A 23059-nucleotide genomic window follows, 5' to 3' on the forward strand; every position below is an offset into this window, starting at 1 on the left:
AGACATGAAACTGCTACAGGACAATACCCCAAAAAAAGAAAAAGCCACCAAAGTAGGAGCGCGAGACAAGAACTAAAACACTAGACCTGTATTGATGCATGCTTGGTTATGGTTTAGCGTCATATCCAACAATTGCGACTAGGACTGCAACTAACGATTAATTTGATAATCGATTATTACTTCGATAATCGATTAATAATCGGATAAAAGTGACAAACTACATTTCTATCCTTTCCAGTATTTTTCTGAAAAAAAACCCAGCATACTGGCACCATACTTATTTTGATTATTGTTTCTCAGCTGTTTGTACATGTTGCAGTTTATAAATAAAGGTTTATAAAAAAATTAAAATACAATATTTAAAAAAAAAATTTTTAAAAATTGCCTCTGCGCATGCGCGTAGCATAGATCCAACAAACCAATGACTGAATTAATCGCCAACTATTTTTTTAATCGATTAGTTGTTGCAGCCCTAATTGCGACAACGACCTTTTACTGTCAACTGAGTTTGGTTTTTGAATGATTTCTGCTGGTGGTGTGCCTATGCATTTTTTCAATGCAAAAAATGTGCCTTGGCTCAAAAAAAAGGTGGAAAAACACTGCTCTATAAAAGCTATTTCCCATTTCTTCATTTGAATGCCCAAGAATAGAACAGCAAAGTGTAGGGCTGTGCCGATAAAACAATATAGAGTAAAAAAAAATACGATAGACAGGTAATCGATATCAATACAAAATTCCTTCGATAAAACGCTCTATATATATATATATATATATATATATATATATATATATATATATATATATATATATATATATGTATTTTTTGGGGTTGGAAGAAAGAATTTGGAAAGAATGAAGCATGGTTGGTTGCATGGTAAGCTCGCAAAACAGGATGTGATCAGAAAGCAATGGGAGGGACACGCTAAACAACCAATCGCGTAACATTATCAACTATCAAGTTTGGTTGCACTATCTGGTTGTCTCGCTGATGATTCTCAAACTTAAAATGAGTGCTGCAGAGAGCGAATAAATTGCCGATAAAACAAGCAAAGTCTCCTCGGCAGTATGGCAGTTTTTTGGATCTTTTCAAAAGGACCGTAGTCCTTTGCCGCGCTCATCTTTTTTTTTTTTAAACCTCGTCCGTTCCCAATGCGTGAGGGCCGACATCCGGGCAACTGAGCTACATACGGGTTCTTCGAGCCATAGCAACCAGACTGGCGTTGAAAACAAACCGATGCCATTAGTCTTTAAAGGCCTACTGAAACCCACTACTACCGACCACGCAGTCTGATAGTTTATATATCAATGATGAAATCTTAACATTATAACACATGCCAATACGGCCGGGTTAACTTATAAAGTGACATTTAAAATTTGCCGCTAAACTTCCGGTTCGAAACGCCTCTGCGGATGACGTATGCGCGTGACGTAGCCCGGCGAACACGGGTATGCCTTCCACATTGAAGCCGATACGAAAAAGCTCTGTTTTCATTTCATAATTCCACAGTATTCTGGACATCTGTGTTCGTGAATCTGTTTCAATCATGTTCATTGCATTATGGAGAAGGAAGCCAAGCAAGCAAAGAAGAAAGTTGTCGGTGCGAAATGGACGTATTTTTCGAACGTAGTCAGCCACAACAGTACACAGCCGGCGCTTCTTTGTTTACATTCCCGAAAGATGCAGTCAAGATGGAAGAACTCGGATAACAGAGGCTCTAACCAGGAGGACTTTTGATTTGGATACACAGACGCCTGTAGAGAACTGGGACAACACAGACTCTTACCAGGATTACTTTGATTTGGATGACAAAGACGCAGACGTGCTACTGTGAGTATGCAGCTTTGGCTTTTTTTTGCGTATGTACGTAACTTTTTTAAAATATATAAGCTTTATGAACCTTGGGTTAGGTGAACGGTCTTTTGGGCTGAGTGATTGTGTGTGTTGATCATGTGTTTGAATTGTATTGGCGTGTTCTATGGAGCTAGGAGCTAGCAGAGGAGCTAGGAGCTAGCATAACACGTACCGTACCTTACGTGCGCGTCACGTACGTAACTTTTTAATTTGAATTGTATTGGCGTGTTCTATGGAGCTAGGAGCTAGCAGAGGAGCTAGGAGCTAGCATAACAAACACGCAGGTGTTTTTATGCAGGATTAATTTGTGGCATATTAAATATAAGCCTGGTTGTGTTGTGGCTAATAGAGTATATATATGTCTTGTGTTTATTTACTGTTGTAGTCATTCCCAGCTGAATATCAGGTCACCCTCGGCTCTCACAGCATCTTCCCTATCTGAATAGCTTCAACTCCCCACTAGTCCTTCACTTGCACTTTACTCATCCACAAATCTTTCATCCTCGCTCAAATTAATGGGGAAATTGTCGCTTTCTCGGTCCGAATCTCTCTCACTTCATGCGGCCATCATTGTAAACAATAGGGAACTTTGCGTATATGTTCAACTGACTACGTCACGCTACTTCCGGTAGGTGCAAGCCTTTTTTTTATCAGATACCAAAAGTTGCAATCTTTATCGTCGTTGTTCTATACTAAATCCTTTCAGCAAAAATATGGCAATATCGCGAAATGATCAAGTATGACACATAGAATAGATCTGCTATCCCCGTTTAAATAAAAAAAATTCATTTCAGTAGGCCTTTAACCTGTCGATCTACGCTGGTTAAACCCGTCATTCTGCCTCCAAAATGCAGAAAAACTGTGTTGTTTTTGGTTGTGCTAACCACAACTGGAAACAGGGAAAACAAAGGTCGTATTTTGTTCTGCCAAAGCGTGATAAAAGCCCACAGAGACGAGACAAATGGCTCGCAGCTTTACACCGGGAAAACGAGGACGGTTCTCACTGGAGTCCCCCAAAGTCCCGGGTCGTGTGTTCGGATCACTTCGTTTCTGGTAAATATAAGGAACAAAAATCCACCTTCTTAACCACAACTTGGCTATACGTCCGTGCTAATGTTGTACTTGTTTAATTTTTACCTTATAACGTTCGACAGCTGAAGTTGTTGTTGTACAAAAATAACATGCGGTATATACTATATAGTCTATAGCCTAGCTAGCTATTTTCGAAAACCGGACAACGAGAGGATACCAAAGGCAGCGTTAAGATGGACACCACCGGGAAAACGTAAGCCAGGGCGGCCAAAGAACACCTGGCGAAGAACAGTTGAAGGGGAGCGGAAAGAGATGAAGCTTACATGGGGCGAGGCACAGAGACGAGCACAGCAGCGAGATGAATGGCGTCGAGTCGTCGAAGCCTTATTTCCCATCCGGGAAGAAGAGGATTAAGTTAAGTAAGTAATACACTATATAGTCTATAGCCTAGCTAGCTATTTTCGAAAACCGGTTTCGTTTAAATTTGCACTTAACAGTTGGGTTTTTAAAAACCAATAAACCCTATAATTTTCATGTTGCCATTCAATACATGTAGCCCTCAAATCCCTCAATATTTTATACACTAACACTTGATCTTGTTGTTGATAACTTCCGCGTCTCTTTCTTAGTAGCGCGCAGGCTAAGCTAACTAGCAAGCTAAGCTAAGCCTGAGACGCTTTAAAGCTCACTGAGACGAGTCTGACGCAAATAATACATTTTCGTTTTTTCACACGATATGCGAATAAGTAAAAATGCGTAAATGAAGGATTTAACGCCGACTTCCAAGCCACAACGCTCGTTAAATGCTTTTTCTGTCAATGCTGTGTTCGCTGTGAGCTGGTTTGTTTTCAACGAATTTCCGGTTGCTAGGGGATTGGTAGGCGGAAATGACGTAGGTCCGCCCTCACCCATTCCCGGTTGCTAGGGGATTGGTAGGCGGAAGTGACGTAGGTCCGCCCTCACCCATAGGGAGGCAGGCAAACAAGCTTGAGACTATAGCAGTAAATCAAGTGGAAGACACGATAGTAAATATAGTTTGAGCTGGAAAATGTCGCATTGCGTAGCTTTGACATATTTGTGTTCCCTCTGATTTGAACTCCATTGAGATTGTCGTCTTCAAGCTAACAACATGGCGGCTCTTTGTTTAACTTGTTCAACAACGTCTGCTAATTTCTCATTAACGCTTATATCAGGGCTTAAGATAGCCTCCAAAAGACGACGACTCGCTCACCTTTATCTGCAATGTTCCTCTTTTTGTCCGTTGATAAGTTGCTGGTAGTTGGTGGCGCTGACTCTTTTCCGTCTTCTCTTCGTGTCGCCATCTTAGCATAGCAGTTGTCGTCCATGTTGTAACAAGTCCTAAACCTTTGTGTCCGGCAGCACTCCAATGCTTTAAAACTCCACTTCAGCTTCCTGGGCTTTAGAAAAGACAAATATGTGAGGTATACATTGTAATGTTCGCTGTCAATCTGTGTAGCTGCTCGACTATAATTGTGATCTTAGCCGCCCTGCCCAAGACTGAGCAGTGAGCACTGCAGCCCCTCCCCCTCTGGTTGCATCTGGGTTGCCAGATAGGAAATGACAAATTGTCGTAGCCGAAGTTCATATGCACTTTTCAGCCAGAAGGAAGCACTGTTTTTCCAGAGATATTTTCCCAACTGTGCTGTTAGTTTTATTTAAAGGTAAAATTACATCATAAGTTATATTGTACTGTCTATGGTGGTTATTTGCGGTCCAACATGGCTTTGGGATATATATATATATATATATATATATATATATATATATATATATATATATATATATATATATATATATATATATATATATATATATATATATATATATATATATATATATATATATATATATATATATATATCTCGATATTTCACTGAAATTATATATAAGAAATACTTGAATTTCAGTGAATTATCTCTCTCTCTCTCTCTCTCTCTCTCTCTCTCTCTCTCTCTCTCTCTCTCTCTCTCTCTCTCTCTCTCTCTCTCTCTCTCTCTCTCTCTCTCTCTCTCTCTCTCTCTCTATATATATATATATATATATATATATATATATATATATATATATATATATATACATAGCGATAATTCACTGAAATTATATATAAGAAATACTTGAATTTCAGTGAATTATCTCTCTCTCTCTCTAACTGTCAGGTGCCCAAGGAAGAAAAAAGAGAAAAGAAGAGGAGGAGAAACGAGAAAAAGACAGAGGTAGCAGGTAGGTAACGTTAGCCTACATTAAATTATGTGTCTGTTACAGAATGTGATAGTAACCTGGCTTTAGCATTAAGCTAATGTTACATGATTCGGCAATTGCTAATCAATAAATAGCTAGTTCTGTTTTAACGTCGGGTTAATATTGTGGAGGGGGCTAAATTGTTATGGAAAATAATAATGTAACGTTATGTAATTACAGTACTCCAACCTTACATTCCTCAGGGACATGTGTATTAGATCTTTTAAGCAGGTGTTTTTGTTTACATTGTTATTGCCTTCTGGTTAGCTAATGTTTGCCCTGCAGGTAATAGTCACTTCTCCACCCCTTTATATATTAGGTATAGTTGTAAGTCTAGTTGTTAAAGTGCACATCATTAATGTTAATTAAGCAATATTACATGAGAGGGAATGCTGTTTTTTAATTTGAGCACTGCTGTGATTCGGTTAAAGATAATCATAACATAACATTCTCATATAATATGTTAATTTGCTTTCTTTAAGTAAAAAAAAAAAGGTCAAAGACAAAGCTATTCGGTTTCTTGTGAGTATATACACTTCACTGCCGATGGGGGGGGGGGGCGCCAGATTGGTTAGGGCCAGGCCTGGTCTTATGAGAAGATACACTCCATACTTGGTGGCGGTAACTGTGGCGTTGTCTGTTATGCCTTTATTCTGATATAGCATACAGGATGTCCCTGACCGGATGTTACGTTAAGACGCTTGTTGTTGTGACACATTGAATCCTATGCTACACTGAGGGCTGGTCGGAATAAACACATTGCTTGTATAAACCGTCTGATCATTACAACCCATACCACGACAGTAGCCGTGGTAAAATACTATATAGTATCTCCAGCTGCTTCTTGTTCAATTGTTAACAACAACTCAGTAGCTCCCATTGTTACCCTCCTGAGGTAGACTGACCGTTATATGGCTGCCACCCCTGAAAAAGAAGTCTGTTAAAATAGCCTCCAAAAGGCGTTGTAGAAAACATCGACTCGCTCACCTGTATCTGCTTTTTTCCTCTTTTTCTCCGTTGATGAGTTGCTGGTAGTTGGTGGCGCTGATTCTTTTCCGTGTTGACTTTTACCAGAAGTCGCCATCTTAGCATAGCAGTTGTCGTCCATGTTGTAACAAGTCCTAGATCTTTGCGTCTGGTAACACTCCCATGCTGTAAACTCCACTTCCACTTCCAGGGCTTCTGTATAGCTGGTTGATAGTAAATTTGAGCTCTTAATAAAACAGCCGCCCTGTCCAAAACTGAGCCGTGACCACTGCAACCATAGACATCTTATAAGTAGACGCAGCATCGAGCGCTACTGCCTACTGGCGCTGACGAGACGCGGGGCCGCCATCTTGGAGTGGTGATCCGCTCCACTCGGTTCATTTGGCAGGAGCAATGAACCCTCAGCGCATTTAATTCATTACCTCACTGAATACCACTGATTTTCACGCGTTTTTATGTCATACGTGTAGGTATGATAAAGGACACATATTTTGTTATTCATAGTTTGCTTAACAGTAATAGAATATTCTTATATGCTATTGTCGGTGGTCCCCAACCACGGGGCCGCCTAAGAAATAATAAAAAAATATTTTTAATAAATCAACATAAAAAACACAAGATACACTTACAATTAGTGCACCAACCCAAAAAACCTCCCTCCCCCATTTACACTCATTCACACTCATCTTACTTGGATTTCAGTTTTTGCAGTGTAAAAGGACTTGAAAGGACTCGAAACTCAAATGCAGGACTTGGGACTTGACTTGAGACTTTCCAGTCTTGACTTTGGACTTGACTCGGGACTTGCCTGCAGGGACTTGACTCTGTACTTGAGTACTACAAAAACTGAAATCTAAGTAAGATGAAATATCTCAAATAAGGGTGATATTTGCTTATTTTGCTGTCTGATAAGGTAATTCTTCTCACTAAGCAGATGTTATGTTAGAGTGTTTTACTTGTTTTAAGTGTTTTGGTCCTAAATGATCTCAGTAAGATATTACAGCTTGTTGCTGAGATTTTATGAGCTATATTGAGTAAAACATGCTTGAAACTAGAATATCAACTGTTGCAAAGCTGTGTCATCAACACTCACAAGTATAAAACTGCTTTTTTAAAGCAATCATTTCTTATTTCAAGCATGAACAAAAAAATCATGACTTTGACACAATTGTGTCTCATAATTAAAACAGATGACAGCCAAATGGACTTTGCTGTTTTATTTTCAATGAAACAATAGAAAACACGTACTCATATAGTAGTACAGTTGGCACAGTACAGTAAACTGACAGTTAATATTCAAACATTTAACATGTGACATTTCAAACAATTTTGAACAGAAATAGTTCATGCACATTCAGATAAATTCTTCAAAATTACAGTTAAAAAAAAACATGCGCACTAATTGACTGAAAGAGCACGCACTTGGCGCGATGATGTCATGTTGTCGATGGAAAAATGCATTTTTCGACCATATGATTTGCCTGAGCGGCTAGGAGACCCTGAGAGTAACAAGCGCTTGCCTTGTTGCCTTACCATTAAGAACAATAAATTAGTTTTTAGTATAAGTTTGCTCGTTTCAAGAAATGTAATGCCGAGCGCATATCATTATGTCAAGATAATGGCACTAGAATTTACTTCATTTAAGAATATTTTTCAATATATTGAGCAAAAAGGTTTCTTTTTTTTTTTCTTCTACCAAGAAAAGTGCACTTGTTATTAGTGAGAATATACTTATTTTAAGGTATTTTTTGGGTTCATTGAGGTTAGCTCATTTTACTTGTTTTGAAAAGTCTTGACAAGCCAAATTTTCTTGTTCTATTGGCAGATAATTTTGCTTAGTTCAAATAAAATACCCCAAATTTTTGTAATTTTTTTTTCTTGTTTTTGAACACTGACTTTTTGCAGAGAGGGCAAAGACTTGAGACTTACTTATGACTTGCAAAACAATGACTTGGTCCAACATATAACCTCAGTACTCACCCTGAGGATACACACTCCAGTACAGTAGGTGGCGGTATGTACATATAACGTTGGTTGCGACCCGCCATGAAATGAAGAAGAAGAAGAAGAAGCTCATTCTTCTTCTGACAACATGGAGGGGAGGCTGCGGTGCTCACTGCTGGTCTTTAAGACCTCCTGATAGGCGGTTGAAACTTACTCAACAGCAACACACATTCACGGATAACATTCAAATATTATTCATTTCTAAAGCCCAGGAGATGGCAGAGGAGTTTAAAGTATTGGAGTGTCTGAAAGAAAATATTCAGGAAGTGTTAGAACATGGACGACAACTGCTATGCTAAGATGGCGACACGAAGAGAAGACGGAGAAGAGTCAGCGTCACCAACTACCAGCAACTCATCAACGGAGAAAAAGCTGAAAACTGTAGATAAAGGTGAGCGAGTTGAGGTTTACCACAACGTCTTTTTGGAGGCTATCGTCAACTTTGATAAGTGCGTTGATGAGAAATTAGCCGACATTGTTGACCAAGTTGAACAAAGACCCGCCATGTTGTTAGCCTGAAGAAGACAGTCACAATGTGGTTCAAACCAGAGGAGCTGAAAACATGTCAAAGAAATGAAATTGGACAAGTAAAAAGGGACACTGGATCTAAAACGTAGAGGTGGAGATTAATACAATACTATATATTATTTTTACTGAATTATTTTACTCAAGACAGATGTTTTAAGTTCGCATTTTATTGATATTTTTTATTTATCATTACTATGTATTGATTATTGGTGTATGTATTGATTTATTGGGGTTTATTTGCATGGAATGTGCAATGCTACATTTTTGCCTGCACAAGTATTTTATTCAAAGACGTACGTATTGCCTCTCAGCGGAAGGTTTTAGGTATAGCTCGGTTGGTAGAGTGGCCGTGCCAGCAACTTGAGGGTTCCATGTTCGAACCCCGCTTCCGCCATCTTAGTCACTGCCTGTGTCCTTGGGCAAGACACTTTACCCACCTGCTTCCAGTGCCACCCACACTGCTTTAAATGTGACTTAGATATTGGGTTTCACTATGTAAAAGCGCTTTGAGTCACTAGAGAAAAGCGCTATATAAATATAATTCACTTCACTTCATTTGGTTATATGAAAATTATTCCATACAAATGCAATTCATATTTGGTCTAAAAATAACACAATTATAACAATTAAAGATGTCAAATAATATCGGACTGCCGATATTATCGGCCGATAAATGCTTTAAAAGGTAAAATCGGAAATGATCGGTATCGGTTTGAAAAAGTAAAATTTATGACTTTTTAAAACGCCGCTGTACGGAGCGGTACACAGATGTAGGGAGAAGAACAGAGCGCCAATAAACCTTAAAGGCACTGTCTTTGCGTGCCGGTCCAGTCACATAATATATGCGGCTTTTCACACACAAGTGAATGCCATGCATACTTGGTCAACAGCCATACAGGTCACACTGAGGGTAGGCGTATAAACAACTTTAACACTGTTACAAATATGCGCCACACTGTGAACCCACACCAAACAAGAATGACAAACACATTTCGGGAGAACATCCGCACCGTAACACAACATAAACACAACAGAACAAATACCCAGAAACCCTTGCAGCACTAACTCTTCCGGGACGCTACAATATACCCCCCCCCCTCCCCTGCATGTCCCAAATTCCAAGCTGCTGTTTTGAGGCATGTTAAAAAATAATAATGCACTTTGTGACTTCAATAATAAATACGGCAGTGCCATGTTGGCATTTTTTTTCCATAACTTGAGTTGATTTATTTTGGAAAACCTTGTTACATTGTTTAATGCATCCGCTGGGGCATCACAACAAAATTAGGCATCATAATGTGTTCATTCCACGACTGTATATATCGGTATCGGTTGATATCGGAATCGGTAATTAAGAGTTGGATAATATCGGATATCGGCAAAAAAGCCATTATCGGACATCTCTAATTGTGAATGATAGACAAAATTCCTAAGAAAGTGCAGTTACCCTTTAAAATGTGACACACTTTATTTTCTGTTGTTTCAATATTTAACATTAGTTTTGGGTGATACAACACATTTGGGTATGAATCCGATAGGGCAGTGTTGGTCATACCAATACTGATACTTTAAATTTTCAAGATCCTTAAAGTATAACATTACTTATAATCACAAAAAACACACATCATATTTAAATTGTTTCCCATTGTTAATTTAAATACTTTGGTTTTTGCCCTCAAAGTCCTCCTATACAGGAACTTACTTCCCGAGTTTATAAACAAAAAAGGTACACATTTTGTGATATCAATATTGATATAATCACTGTAGTATAGCTGGTAGTAAAATTTGCGGGACACAGCTGGAATGAGTCATTAACATGCCTTATCGCGATAGCTTGATAGAAGTAAAATCTCCTATTGTCGGCCAAATTGATATATCATTTATAATTCTAGCTCGACTTGTCCCAGTCCAAGCCAGGTATTGCAAACATTGGTCCATCATTCTGGCATGAAATTATTGGTCATTAAACACTGTGCACACACATAGTATATCAAAGAACAGGTTAAAGGCCTACTGAAAGCCACTACTAGCGACCACGCAGTCTGATAGTTTATATATCAATGATGAAATCTTAACATTGCAACACATGCCAATACGGCCGGGTTAACTTATAAAGTGACATTTAAAACTTCCCGGGAAATATCCGGCTGAAACGTCGCGGTATGATGACGTATGCGCGTGACGAAGTCAGAGTAACGGAAGTTATGGTACCATGTAGAATCCTATACAAAAAGCTCTGTTTTCATTTCATAATTCCACAGTATTCTGGACATCTTTTGCAATTTGTTTAATGAACAATGAAGGCTGCAAAGAAGACAGTTGTAGGTGGGATCGGTGTATTAGCAGCGGACTACAGCAACACAACCAGGAGGACTTTGTTGGAGCGCTAGCCGCGCTAGCCGCCGACCTCACCTTGACTTCCTACGTCTCCGGGCCGCCAAACGCATCGGGTGAAGTCCTTCGTCCTTCTGCCGATCGCTGGAACGCAGGTGAGCACGGGTGTTGATGAGTAGATGAGGGCTGGCTGGCGTAGGTGGAGAGCTAATGTTTTTAGCATAGCTCTGTGAGGTCCCGTTGCTAAGTTGCTAAGTTAGCTTCAATGGCGTCGTTAGCACAGCATTGTTAACCTTCGCCAGCCTGGAAAGCATTAACCGTGTATTTACATGTCCATGGTTTAATAGTATTGTTGATTTTCTATCTATCCTTCCAGTCAGGGGTTTATTTTTTTGTTTCTATATGCAGTTAAAGCACGATGCTATCACGTTAGCTCGTAGCTAAAGCATTTCGCCGATGTATTGTCGTGGAGATAAAAGGCACTGAATGTCCATTTTGCGTTCTCGACTCTCATTTTCAAGAGGATATAGTATCCGAGGTGGTTTAAAATACAAATCCGTGATCCACAATAAAAAAAGGAGAGTGTGGAATCCAATGAGCCAGCTTGTACCTAAGTTACGGTCAGAGCGAAAAAAGATACGTCCATCACTGTCTCTCAAGTCCTTCACTGTAACGTTCCTCATCTACGAATCTTTCATCCTCGCTCAAATTAATGGGTTAATCATCACTTTCTCGGTCCGAATCTCTCTCGCTCCATTGTAAACAATGGGGAATTGTGAGGAATACTAGCTCCTGTGACGTCACGCTACTTCCGGTACAGGCAAGGCTTTTTTTTATCAGCGAGCAAAAGTTGCGAACTTTATCGTCGATTTTCTCTACTAAATCCTTTCAGCAAAAATATGGCAATATCGCGAAATGATCAAGTATGACACGTAGAATGGATCTGCTATTCCCGTGTGAATAAAAAAAAATCATTTCAGTAGGCCTTTAAATGAATTCCAGGAGAAACATTTCAAGGATCATGTCTGAGCCAAAGTGTGTTTTTGTCCTGCAGACGTCCAGCAGCTGATTGGTCATAAAGAAGAAGGGATCTCCACATTAAGACAGGAGAATATCCATTTCCTTCAAGTTACAGAGGAAAGAGAGGACCTCCAGATTAGTCAGGATGTGTGTCTTCCAGAGCTGAAGGAGGCTGATCCCACCAAGTTGCCGTTGACTGTTGTCTCTGTGAAGACTGAAGACCACGACGACAAACCCCAAGACCAGAAGCTGACTGGTCATCAAGGGGAACATTCCTTTGATACCACTTTGAAGCAGGAGAATCCCGATTCCCTCCACGTTAAAGAAGAAGAGAAGGAACTCTGGATCACTCAAGAGCGAGAGTGTCTTCTCGGGCTGGAAGAGGCTGATCCCGCCAAGTTGCCACTGACGGTTCTCTCTGTGACTAAAGACAATGAAGACAAACTACAAGCAGACAACCTCTTAGCTCCACTATCAGATAGTGAGGCTGAAGACTTGGTTGGAGAACCTTTAAGCAGCGATACAGACTTCGGGAGTGATATGAGGACTCACACTGACAACAAACACTCTGAATGCTCTAAAAATAAGACCGGTAAAAAGGTATTTATCTGCTCAGTGTGTGCCAAAAGCTTTGCTCAAAAGGTCTATTTGACCCGACACATGAAAAGACACACTAGAGAAAAAGCATTTAGTTGTTCAGTTTGTGGTAAAAGGTTCGTTGAAAAGAAAAATATGGTAAGACACATGAGAACACATACAGGAGAAAAACCCTTCAGTTGTTCTGTCTGTGGTAAAAGATTCGCTCAGAAGGCACACATGGTGAAACACATGAAAAGGCACACGGGAGAAAAACTCTTTAGTTGTTCAGTTTGTGGTAAAAGTTTCTTTGAAAAGAGAGATATGGAAAGACACATGAGAACGCACACAGGAGAAAAACCCTTCAGTTGCTCTTTCTGCATTAAAAGATTCACTCAGAAGGGAGCTCTGTTAGCACACATTCACACGCACACGGGGGAAAAAGTCCATATTTGTTCAGTTTGTGGGAAAAGATTCTATCATAATTCAAGTATGGTAAGACACATGCACATGCACACAGGCGACAGACTCTTTAGTTGTGTAGTTTGTGGTAAAAGATTCCTTCTAAAGTCAGGTGTGGAAACTCACATGAGAACACACACGGGGGAAAAGCCCTTTAGTTGCTCTGTCTGCAGTAAACGGTTCGCTCAAAAGGGAACTATGGTAAAACACATGAGAACGCACACGGGAGAAAAACGATTTATTTGTTCAGTTTGCGGGAAAGGATTCGCTCAGCAGTCCGTTATGGTAAAACACATGAACACGCACACGGGAGAAAAACCCTTTAGTTGTTCGGTTTGCTGTAAAAGCTACGCTGAAAAGAGAGCTCTTGTAACACACATGAGTAAACACTCGGCACAATGACCCTTCCGTTGCAGTTTGTGGTAGAAGTTACAAATTAAGGCACATCTGACTGACCACATGCGGATAATAACATGTTTTCCTCCCTAATTTGTGGTAAAAGATTGTCAAAACGTAGAAGTGCAATGTCATATTTGTGTAATCTCATGAAAAGTGATGATCTGCTGTATGTTCCCTCATGACAAGATGAATGGTGACATTTACCTCACCTTCCTTCTTTTGGATTACAGAATTGGACATCAGTGATCATGGAATTGTGTTGTGTCCATGTTTTAGACACATAGTATAAGTTACAAGATATAGTCAATTTTTAACAAAATGTACATTTGTTTTAATACAGAAATGGGAACTGTCCTGTGATGCAAACATAAAATTACGGAGACAATGGCTATCTATTCTAAAAGGTGTCCTTTTTTAGGGAAAAAAATCCTATTACTGACTTCAGCAGATACAACATTTTGATAACAATCTATTGTGATGAGAAGCTAAACAAAGGAGTATGTTTAAAATAGTGACGACTCAGTAGTTACTAGTGTTAGTGCAGCAAAGGGTTTCATTTCACCAAACAGCAATGTCAAGTTGTTGTCGCCTCAGACTCGAGCACATGGTGGGCAAACAAACGTATTTGTAGAAAGAAAAAAGAAAGAAAAAATTACAGAATTGCTAAAGTGAAAAAAAGCTGTTTAAAAATGAGGAGAAAAGTTGCTGCTGCTGTCAACAACAGGATTGAATTTGCAGTGACCACTTTGTCAATATCTATATAATAAAATGCTCACGCCTGTTTATGATTGATTTTACGTTTCTTATTCTCCCTACTCTTATGTATGTATGAGCAGTTTTCTTTTGGAAAGTTCCACATGCGATGGATTTGTGTGTTGTCGATTTAGCATTATTGTTTATTCGGGACAATGCGTTGATGAACAACGTGATTTACAGACTGTAAATGAGCCAGATTATGGCATAGTTACTAATTTACAGCTGTAGTCTTAAAATATTAAAACAGAAAAAGACATCCATCCATCCATTTCCTACCACTTGTGCAATCCGAGGTACACTTCTTAAAATAGATAAACTAATCTACAGTATTTATCAGTGGAGAGCTGTGCGTTTCCCACCTAGGCCTTCAGTGATGACTTCGATGATTACCTCTCAAAATAACATAATTTAAGTCCCAACATGACCATTGCTGGAGAAATACTATACAGAAACACATTCACGCACCACTGGCCGTTGTACAAAACGGGTTATTTTCTGGCGCATTTAAAAGTCAATAAACCCGCATCAGTAATTAAAACATATCTTATGTGGTACTGTCAAAATTAAAATTGCAAAAAACATTTTAAACGTGAAAAAATTAAGATATAAAATATCTGAACTCACATTTCATCGCCGGGACAGCTGAGCGAGCTTCCGGGGTTGGCCGACATGGTCTCACAAGATGTAGTTTCTCTTTAAATATCCTTCTTGAAAATGGATTTGCAAATATATGTGTTGTCTTGTCTAGTCCTAAAAGATGCAGATGTGGTTGACTCTTCAAAAACATCCCGCTCCCTGCATGTCTACATTCGACAACCTAAACGGGGCTACTGCGCATGTTCTTCACTACTGTGGCATTCTGGGTAATGGAGTTCTCATGTTACCTAGCTCATAACATCACTATATATCTGCCTTAGGCCAGCTAGAAGGCCTTACTGACAACAACTTGTGATCTGATTGACTACTGCAACTGTCTATCAACTGTATGTCCCTGTTCGCTTACAGCGCACAGACGCCAGCCTTGCTGAATCTGAAGGCTCTAGGCCAGGGGTCACCAACCTTTTTGAAACCAAGAGCTACTTTTTGGGTACTGATTAATGCGAAGGGCTACCAGTTTGATACACACTTAAATAAATTGCCAGAAATAGCCAATTTGCTCAATTTACCTTTAACTTTATGTTATTATTAATAATTAATGATATTTACACTTAATTGAACGGTTTAAAAGAGGAGAAAACACGAAAAAAATGACAATTAAATTTTGAAACATAGTTTATCTTCAATTTCGACTCTTTAAAATTCAAAATTCAACCGAAAAAAAGAAGAGAAAAACTAGCTAATTCGAATCTTTTTGAAAAAATTAAAAAAAGAACTTATGGAACATCATTAGTAATTTTTCCTGATTAAGATTAATTTTAGAATTTTGATGACATATTTTAATGGTTAAAATCCAACCTACACTTTGTTAGAATATATAACAAATTGGACAAAGCTATATTTCTAACAAAGACAAATCATTATTTCTTCTAGATTTTCCAGAACAAAAATTAAAAAAAAATGTCAAAAGACTTTGAAATAACATTTAAATTTGATTCTACAGATTTTCTAGATTTGCCAGAATAATTTTTTTGAATTTTAATCATAATAAGTTTGAAGAAATATTTCACAAATATTCTTCGTCGAAAAAACAGAAGCTAAAATGAAGAATTAAATTAAAATGTATTTATTATTCTTTACAATAAAAAAAAAAAAATTTACTTGAACATTGATTTAAATTGTCAGGAAAGAAGAGGAAGGAATTTAAAAGGTAAAAAGGTATATGTGTTTAAAAATCCTAAAATCATTTTTGAGGTTGTAATTTTTCTCTAAAATTGTCTTTCTGAAAGTTATAAGAAGCAAAGTAAAAAAATTAATGAATTCATTTAAACAAGTGAAGATCAAGTCTTTAAAATATTTCCTTGGATTTTCAAATTCTATTTGAGTTTTGTCTCTCTTAGAATTAAAAATGTCGGGCAAAGCGAGACCAGCTTGCTAGTAAATAAATACAATTTAAAAAATAGAGGCAGCTCACTGGTAAGTGCTGCTATTTGAGCTATTTTTAGAACACGCCAGCGGGCTACTCATCTGGTCCTTACGGGCTACCTGGTGCCCGCGGGCACCGCGTTGGTGACCCCTGCTCTAGGCAGATTTGGTACAGCATGGAAACATAAGCTAGCTGATTGGATAAAAACTCTATAAACTAAAAACAACAGCGCTGGAAGGAGCATAATATGACATGAAGAGAATATGAATACTTTTAGATATTTAGGAAAAGTAAATACATTTTTTTTAATTATGATCATGATTTCTGGTTATGTTGGGCCAACAGAGAAGGCCTTGCTGGGGGGTTGTTTTCAGGTATTTAAGGACAGCACATATAGGAAGGAAACAAGAGGAAGAAGGAACAGGAAAGAGGAAACCGGACATGAGGAGAAAATACAGTGGGATGCCACACTTTTTTTGTTTACCGCTCCGCTTCGCTTGATTTGACTATACATTTAATTTTGTTTATCACTCGTAGGTCATCTTATTTTGCAAACCAATTAAATACACTTCAACCATTACTCAGGAGTCAAGCGCATCATTCATGAGACAAACCCATTCTTATCCCTCCAGCGATTAGGTAAACAAAAAAAACGGCTTACAATTAAATCATCTCAACAACCGACAACAACCATTGAGGAGTCTGACCGTCACACAAGGACAACAACCTGAGGAGCGGCGGAGCCACATAGACCAAAATACATCAAATGCTGTTTTTTGCCCCCCAATAAGTACAAAAACAAAACAAAAAACATGTACAGTAATAATAATAATAATGTTAATAATTAAATAAAAAAATAAAAGTAAATACAATAAAAAGAAACCACAGACAATGGCCCTAGAGCAGGGGTGGGCAATTAATTTTTACCGGGGGCCGCATGAGCAACCCGAGCACTGCTGGAGGGCCACATCAACAATATTTCAATTAAATTTTGCTCAATATTATTTTTGATGTATACCGTAAGATTAATAATAATAATAATACTTTAATTTAACCTAACTTAACTTTATACCAAAAGCACTGCTTTGGAAATCATGTGTACCCCTTTCAGAGATCACATTTAGTTCCCCTTAAACATCCTCATGTTGCACAATGAAATGGAAGCATAGGATGAAGTGTGCATTCCTGTAACTTTCTCTAGTAACAGCATTCCATGACTAATATAAATAAACATTAATAATAAATGACAGCACACGTATGACTGAGGAGTCATAGTGTAACTTTGTGTGGTGTTTGAGTTGTCCGACTTTTTGTGTGGCCATAAACGCACCAGTGGTTTAGTGGTATGTGTGTTGGTGACAAATGACAAGTTGGTTTTGGCCTGGTTTGTACGGCAGAAAATGACTAGTTTTTCGAGATACAAGTTTTTTACTCATGGTTTTGGTGTGGTTATGGCCCAATATAAACAGTTTTGCTCAATAAAGTGATCAATATAATTACTGGCTTCGAAGCATCTCGATAGACGTTACAATAATTGAACGGTGTTGACGAACACCGTTAGGGCCGCTTGTTGTCACTGTCACTCAAAGTTGCATTGCAAAATTACACAGAATAAATGTGTTTATTCTGTTTAAAATTCAGATGGGATTTGATTTGGTGCGCGGCATATATTTGCTGTGTGCAGAGGACGCTTGAGCAGTGCGCAATTGCGCAGGCGCGCACCTTAGAGGGAACGTTGCTTGGCAGTCCATGTCTTGTTGAAAACACGCTATTCGTCATCAACTTTTCTCTTTTTAGCGTCAAGGGGGTAAACCGTGCATCATTTGTCGCTGTGCACCTTCACTCGCAGGTTACACACGGACATACGCCCATAAATAACACTTTATCAAAATAAAAGCAGCACAGTTGTATTGCGCGCACGACATAGATGTTTTTTCAACTTTATTTTGTAATTTGTGATTGCAGCTGTTCACATTCACTCACAATCACGCACGTGCATACGTCCACATGGAAGTAATACAAATAACGCTTTTCAAAACAAAAGCAGCACCGTTGTATTGCACACTCGACATAGATACTTTTTTAAATTTATTTTGTAATTTATGATTGGCCTCACGCGGGCCGTATGTGGCCCGCGGGCCGCAGAATGCCCAGGTCTGCCCTAGAGAGACACAACAACCATAAAGTACACAAAAGGCTCATAAACCACCCACCTTTTAATTGCATTTCATCCATTCATCCATCCATACAAAGTACAAAACCAAGCAACACATTGCAAACAAGTTGGCACGGGGGCATTTTTTACCACTGTGTTACATGGCCTTTCCTTTTAACAACACTCAGTAAACGTTTGGGAACTGAAGAGACACATTTTTGAAGCTTTTCCGGCGGAATTCTTTCCCATTCTTGCTTGATGTACAGCTTAAGTTGTTCAACAGTCCGGGGGTCTCCGTTGTCGTATTTGACGCTTCATATTGTGCCACGCATTTTCAATGGGAGACAGGTCTGGACTACAGGCAGGCTAGTCTAGTACCTGCCCTCTTTTACGACAAAGCCACGCTGTAATAACACATGCAGAATGTTGGCATTGTCTTGCTGAAATAAGCAGGGGCGTCCATGAAAAAGACGTTGCTTGGATGGCAACATGTGTTGCTCCAAAACCTGTATGTACCTTTCAGCATTAGTGGTGCCTTCACAGATGTGTAAGTTACCCATGTCTTGGGCACTAATACACCCCCATACCATCACACATGCTGGCTTTTGAACTTTGCGCCTAGAAAAGTCCGGATGGTTCCTTTCCTCTTTGGTCCGGAGGACACGACGTTTCCATATTGCTCCAAAACATTTTCTGCGCTACAAAAATGTTCTGTGTTATTAATTTTTTTCACCCCCTCTACTTCCTTCGCGGAGATCCAAAAGCCAAGCAAAACATGGCTAATGGTAATGCTAACGAGTATGAGACGTTTGTTCCAAAGAAAACAAAAAAGTGTCGTCAGTGCTTTACAATTGCGGCAACAGGCGTGGAACAAATGGACTGCATGCTGCAGAGGTTTTTTTTAAGGATTCTTTTGGACAGAACATGCAAAAACAGTCATTTTGCACAGCGTTGTACCTTTTTTTGTATGTTTCTTGGGATTGAATTTGCCCTAATTTATGATAATTTAGCAAGATTCAATGTATTATTGTTTGGTTAAAGTGAGGGTCGCAAACTCATTTTATTGAGGGCCACATTGTAGTCATGACTGCCCATTGAGGACCGTTTGTTAGCGTGATTAACACATTAATATAAATGTATAAGGATTCGCCTCATGATATTACAAGATTGCTGATACCTTTGGTTATTTTTTTTTTATATGTACACTGTAAAAATAGTGTTACCGTAAAATGTTCGATGGTCTTTACAGCACATAACGATAAATGGAAAAACTGTATCACTGTTTTTTGCGGTAAAATCTATGATTGCAGTTTTTACAGTGTATAACTGAATGGGAAAATGGTACGACAGTTTTGTCCTTATGGAAAAATCTGCAGATTCTTATTTTACAGTGTATTACTGTAAATACAGAAATGTTACTTTTTTTTTAACACCAAAATCTGCTGTTGTTGTTTTTACAGTGCATTACTGTATATGGAAAAATTGTGAGAGTCCAGTCCATAGTGGATCTAACGTAATAGTGTGAGAGTCCAGTCCATAGTGGATCTAACGTAATAGTGTGAGAGTCCAGTCCATAGTGGATCTAACGTAATAGTGTGAGAGTCCAGTCCATAGTGGATCTAACGTAATAGTGTGAGAGTCCAGTCCATAGTGGATCTAACGTAATAGTGTGAGAGTCGAGTCCATAGTGGATCTAACATAATAGTGTGAGAGTCCAGTCCATAGTGGATCTAACATAATAGTGTGAGAGTCCAGTCCATAGTGGATATAACATAATAGTGTGAGAGTCCAGTCCATAGTGGATCTAACATAATAGTGAGAGTCCAGTCCATAGTGGATGTAACATAATAGTGTGAGAGTCCAGTCCATAGTGGATCTAACATAATAGTGTGAGAGTCCAGTCCATAGTGGATCTAACATAATAGGGTGAGAGTCCAGTCCATAGTGGATCTAACATAATAGTAAGAGTCCAGTCCATAGTGGATCTAACATAATAGTGTGAGAGTCCAGTCCATAGTGGATCTAACATAATAGTGTGAGAGTCCAATCCATAGTGGATCTAACATAATAGTGTGAGAGTCCAGTCCATAGTGTATCTAACATAATAGTGTGAGAGTCCAATCCATAGTGGATCTAACATAATAGTGTGAGAGTCCAGTCCATAGTGGATCTAACATAATAATGTGAGAGTCCAGTCCATAGTGGATCTAACATAATAGGGTGAGAGTCCAGTCCATAGTGGATCTAACATAATAGTAAGAGTCCAGTCCATAGTGGATCTAACATAATAGTGTGAGAGTCCAGTCCATAGTGGATCTAACATAATAGTGTGAGAGTCCAGTCCATAGTGGATCTAACATAATAGTGTGAGAGTCCAGTCCATAGTGGATCTAACATAATAGTGTGAGAGTCCAGTCCATAGTGGATCTAACATAATAGTGTGAGAGTCCAGTCCATAGTGGATCTAACATAATAGTGAGAGTCCAGTCCATAGTGGATCTAACATAATATTGTGAGAGTCCAGTCCATAGTGGATCTAACGTAATAGTGTGAGAGTCCAGTCCACAGTGGATCTAACGTAATAGTGTGAGAGTCCAGTCCATAGTGGATCTAATGTAATAGTGTGAGAGTCCAGTCCATAGTGGATATAACATAATAGTGTGAGAGTCCAGTCCATAGTGGATCTAACATAATAGTGTGAGAGTCCAGTCCATAGTGGATCTAACATAATAGTGTGAGAGTCCAGTCCATAGTGGATCTAACATAATAGTGAGAGTCCAGTCCATAGTGGATCTAACATAATATTGTGAGAGTCCAGTCCATAGTGGATCTAACGTAATAGTGTGAGAGTCCAGTCCACAGTGGATCTAACGTAATAGTGTGAGAGTCCAGTCCATAGTGGATCTAATGTAATAGTGTGAGAGTCCAGTCCATAGTGGATATAACATAATAGTGTGAGAGTCCAGTCCATAGTGGATCTAACATAATAGTGTGAGAGTCCAGTCCATAGTGGGGCCAGCAGGAGATCATCTTGAGTGGAGACAAGTCAGCAGCGCAGAGATATCATCAACTGATGCACAGATGAGTGGTCCACCCCGGGTCCCGACTTTTAACAGCTAGCCGTTCATCTGTGGTCACCTAATAATCTTTAATTGATTGATTGAAACTTTTATTAGTAGATTGCACAGTACAGTACATATTCCGTACAATTGACCACTAAATGGTAACACCCGAATAAGTTTTTCAACTTGTTTAAGTCGGGGTCCACGTTAATCAATTCATGGTGGAGGAGAAGGGCAGAGCAGAAAAGAGACGGCAGATCAACTGGTCTAAAAGGGGGGTCTATTTAAAGGCTAGTGTATACAAATGAGTTTTAAGATTAGATTTAAATGCTTCTAGTGAGTTAGCGTCTCTAACTGTTACCGGGAGGGCATTCCAGAGTACTGGAGCCCGAACAGAAAACGCTCTATAACCTGCATACTTTTTTCTTTTTTTTTTCAATACATGACTATTAGCAGTCACAAACCAGTGTTTCCCATAAACTGCCAAGATACCTGTGGCGGTGGGGGCGTGGCTATGGGCGTGGTCGCCATGACATCATCGAGTAATTTGCATAATTTACTACAATGATATGATTTTCTCTAAAAACGCTCAAAAAATGTATACTCACTAATTAATAACAGTTTTGTTTTAAACGTCCATCCATCCATCCATTTTACAATATAATTACAACACTTTATGTACATATTTATATACAGATTTGAACAATAAGTTATTCCCTGAAATATATTTATTAATTGTGGTTCTTCCAAAAAATATATCTTCTAAAATATAAAAGCTAAAATTAGGGATGTCCGATAATGGCTTTTTGCCGATATCCGATATTGTCCAACTCTTTAATTACCGATACCGATATCAACCCATACCGATATCAACCGATATATACAGTCGTGGAATTAACACATTATTATGTCTAATTTGGATAACCAGGTATGGTGAAGATAAGGTACTTTTTTAAAAAATGAATCAAATAAAATAAGATAAATAAATTAAAAACATTTTCTTGAATAAAAAAGAAAGTGAAACAATATAAAAACAGTTACATAGAAACTAGTAATTAATGAAAATGAGTAAAATTAACTGTTAAAGGTTAGTACTATTAGTGGACCAGCAGCACGCACAATCATGTGTGCTTACGGACTGTATCCCTTGCAGACTGTATTGATATATATTGATATATAATGTAGGAACCAGAATATTAATAACAGAAAGAAACAACCCTTTTGTGTGAATGAGGAGGGAGGTTTTTTGGGTTGATGCATTAATTGTAAGTGTATCTTGTGTTTTTTATGTTGATTTAATAAAAAAAAATTTTTTAAAAAACAACAACAAAAAAACGATACCGATAATAAAAAACCGATACCGATAATTTCCGATATTACATTTTAACGCATTTATCGGCCGATAATATCGGCAGGCCGATAAATCTTAATCCCTAGCTAAAATGTCTCTTAAAGCTCTGCCCCTTTAATTAGTGCATACTAAATAATTTAACTTTAGCCTACTACTACAACCATATTATTTACCAGCAACATAAAGGGAAACAGAGGCAGAGGTGTCCTGCCACAGTCAGTAACAAATAAACAGAAAACAGTAGTGGTCAAATACAAAT

At 38.6% G+C, this 23059-nt stretch overlaps 3 protein-coding genes across 5 annotated transcripts in view; 2 read left to right on the top strand and 1 right to left on the bottom strand.

Moving 5' to 3' along the window:
• Nucleotides 1-6486, bottom strand: part of LOC133632169 (zinc finger protein 768-like) — a 22959-nt gene extending 16473 nt beyond the window's left edge. For all 3 annotated transcript variants that reach the window (XM_062024451.1, XM_062024450.1, XM_062024449.1), the window contains exons 1-2: nt 6131-6486; nt 4116-4302 (exon numbers count right to left, since the gene is read on the bottom strand). In XM_062024451.1, coding sequence (XP_061880435.1) covers nt 4116-4302; nt 6131-6235 — 292 coding nt within the window. In that variant the 5' untranslated portion in view covers nt 6236-6486. The remainder of the gene's footprint in view (nt 1-4115; nt 4303-6130) is intronic.
• LOC133632174 (zinc finger protein 37-like) overlaps nt 1778-23059 on the top strand; it is a 162801-nt gene continuing 141519 nt past the window's right edge. The window contains exon 1 of the mRNA XM_062024459.1: nt 1778-1828. Coding sequence (XP_061880443.1) covers nt 1804-1828 — 25 coding nt within the window. The 5' untranslated portion in view covers nt 1778-1803. The remainder of the gene's footprint in view (nt 1829-23059) is intronic.
• On the top strand, nt 8208-14331 carry LOC133631844 (gastrula zinc finger protein XlCGF57.1-like). The gene is made up of 2 exons (XM_062024010.1): nt 8208-8525; nt 12051-14331. The coding sequence occupies exons 1-2, from the start codon at nt 8411-8413 to the stop codon at nt 13454-13456; spliced, it is 1521 nt and encodes a 506-aa protein (XP_061879994.1). The 5' UTR covers nt 8208-8410; the 3' UTR covers nt 13457-14331.

This window comes from Entelurus aequoreus, linkage group LG17, assembly GCF_033978785.1.
Source record: "Entelurus aequoreus isolate RoL-2023_Sb linkage group LG17, RoL_Eaeq_v1.1, whole genome shotgun sequence".
Taxonomy (NCBI): domain Eukaryota; kingdom Metazoa; phylum Chordata; class Actinopteri; order Syngnathiformes; family Syngnathidae; genus Entelurus; species Entelurus aequoreus.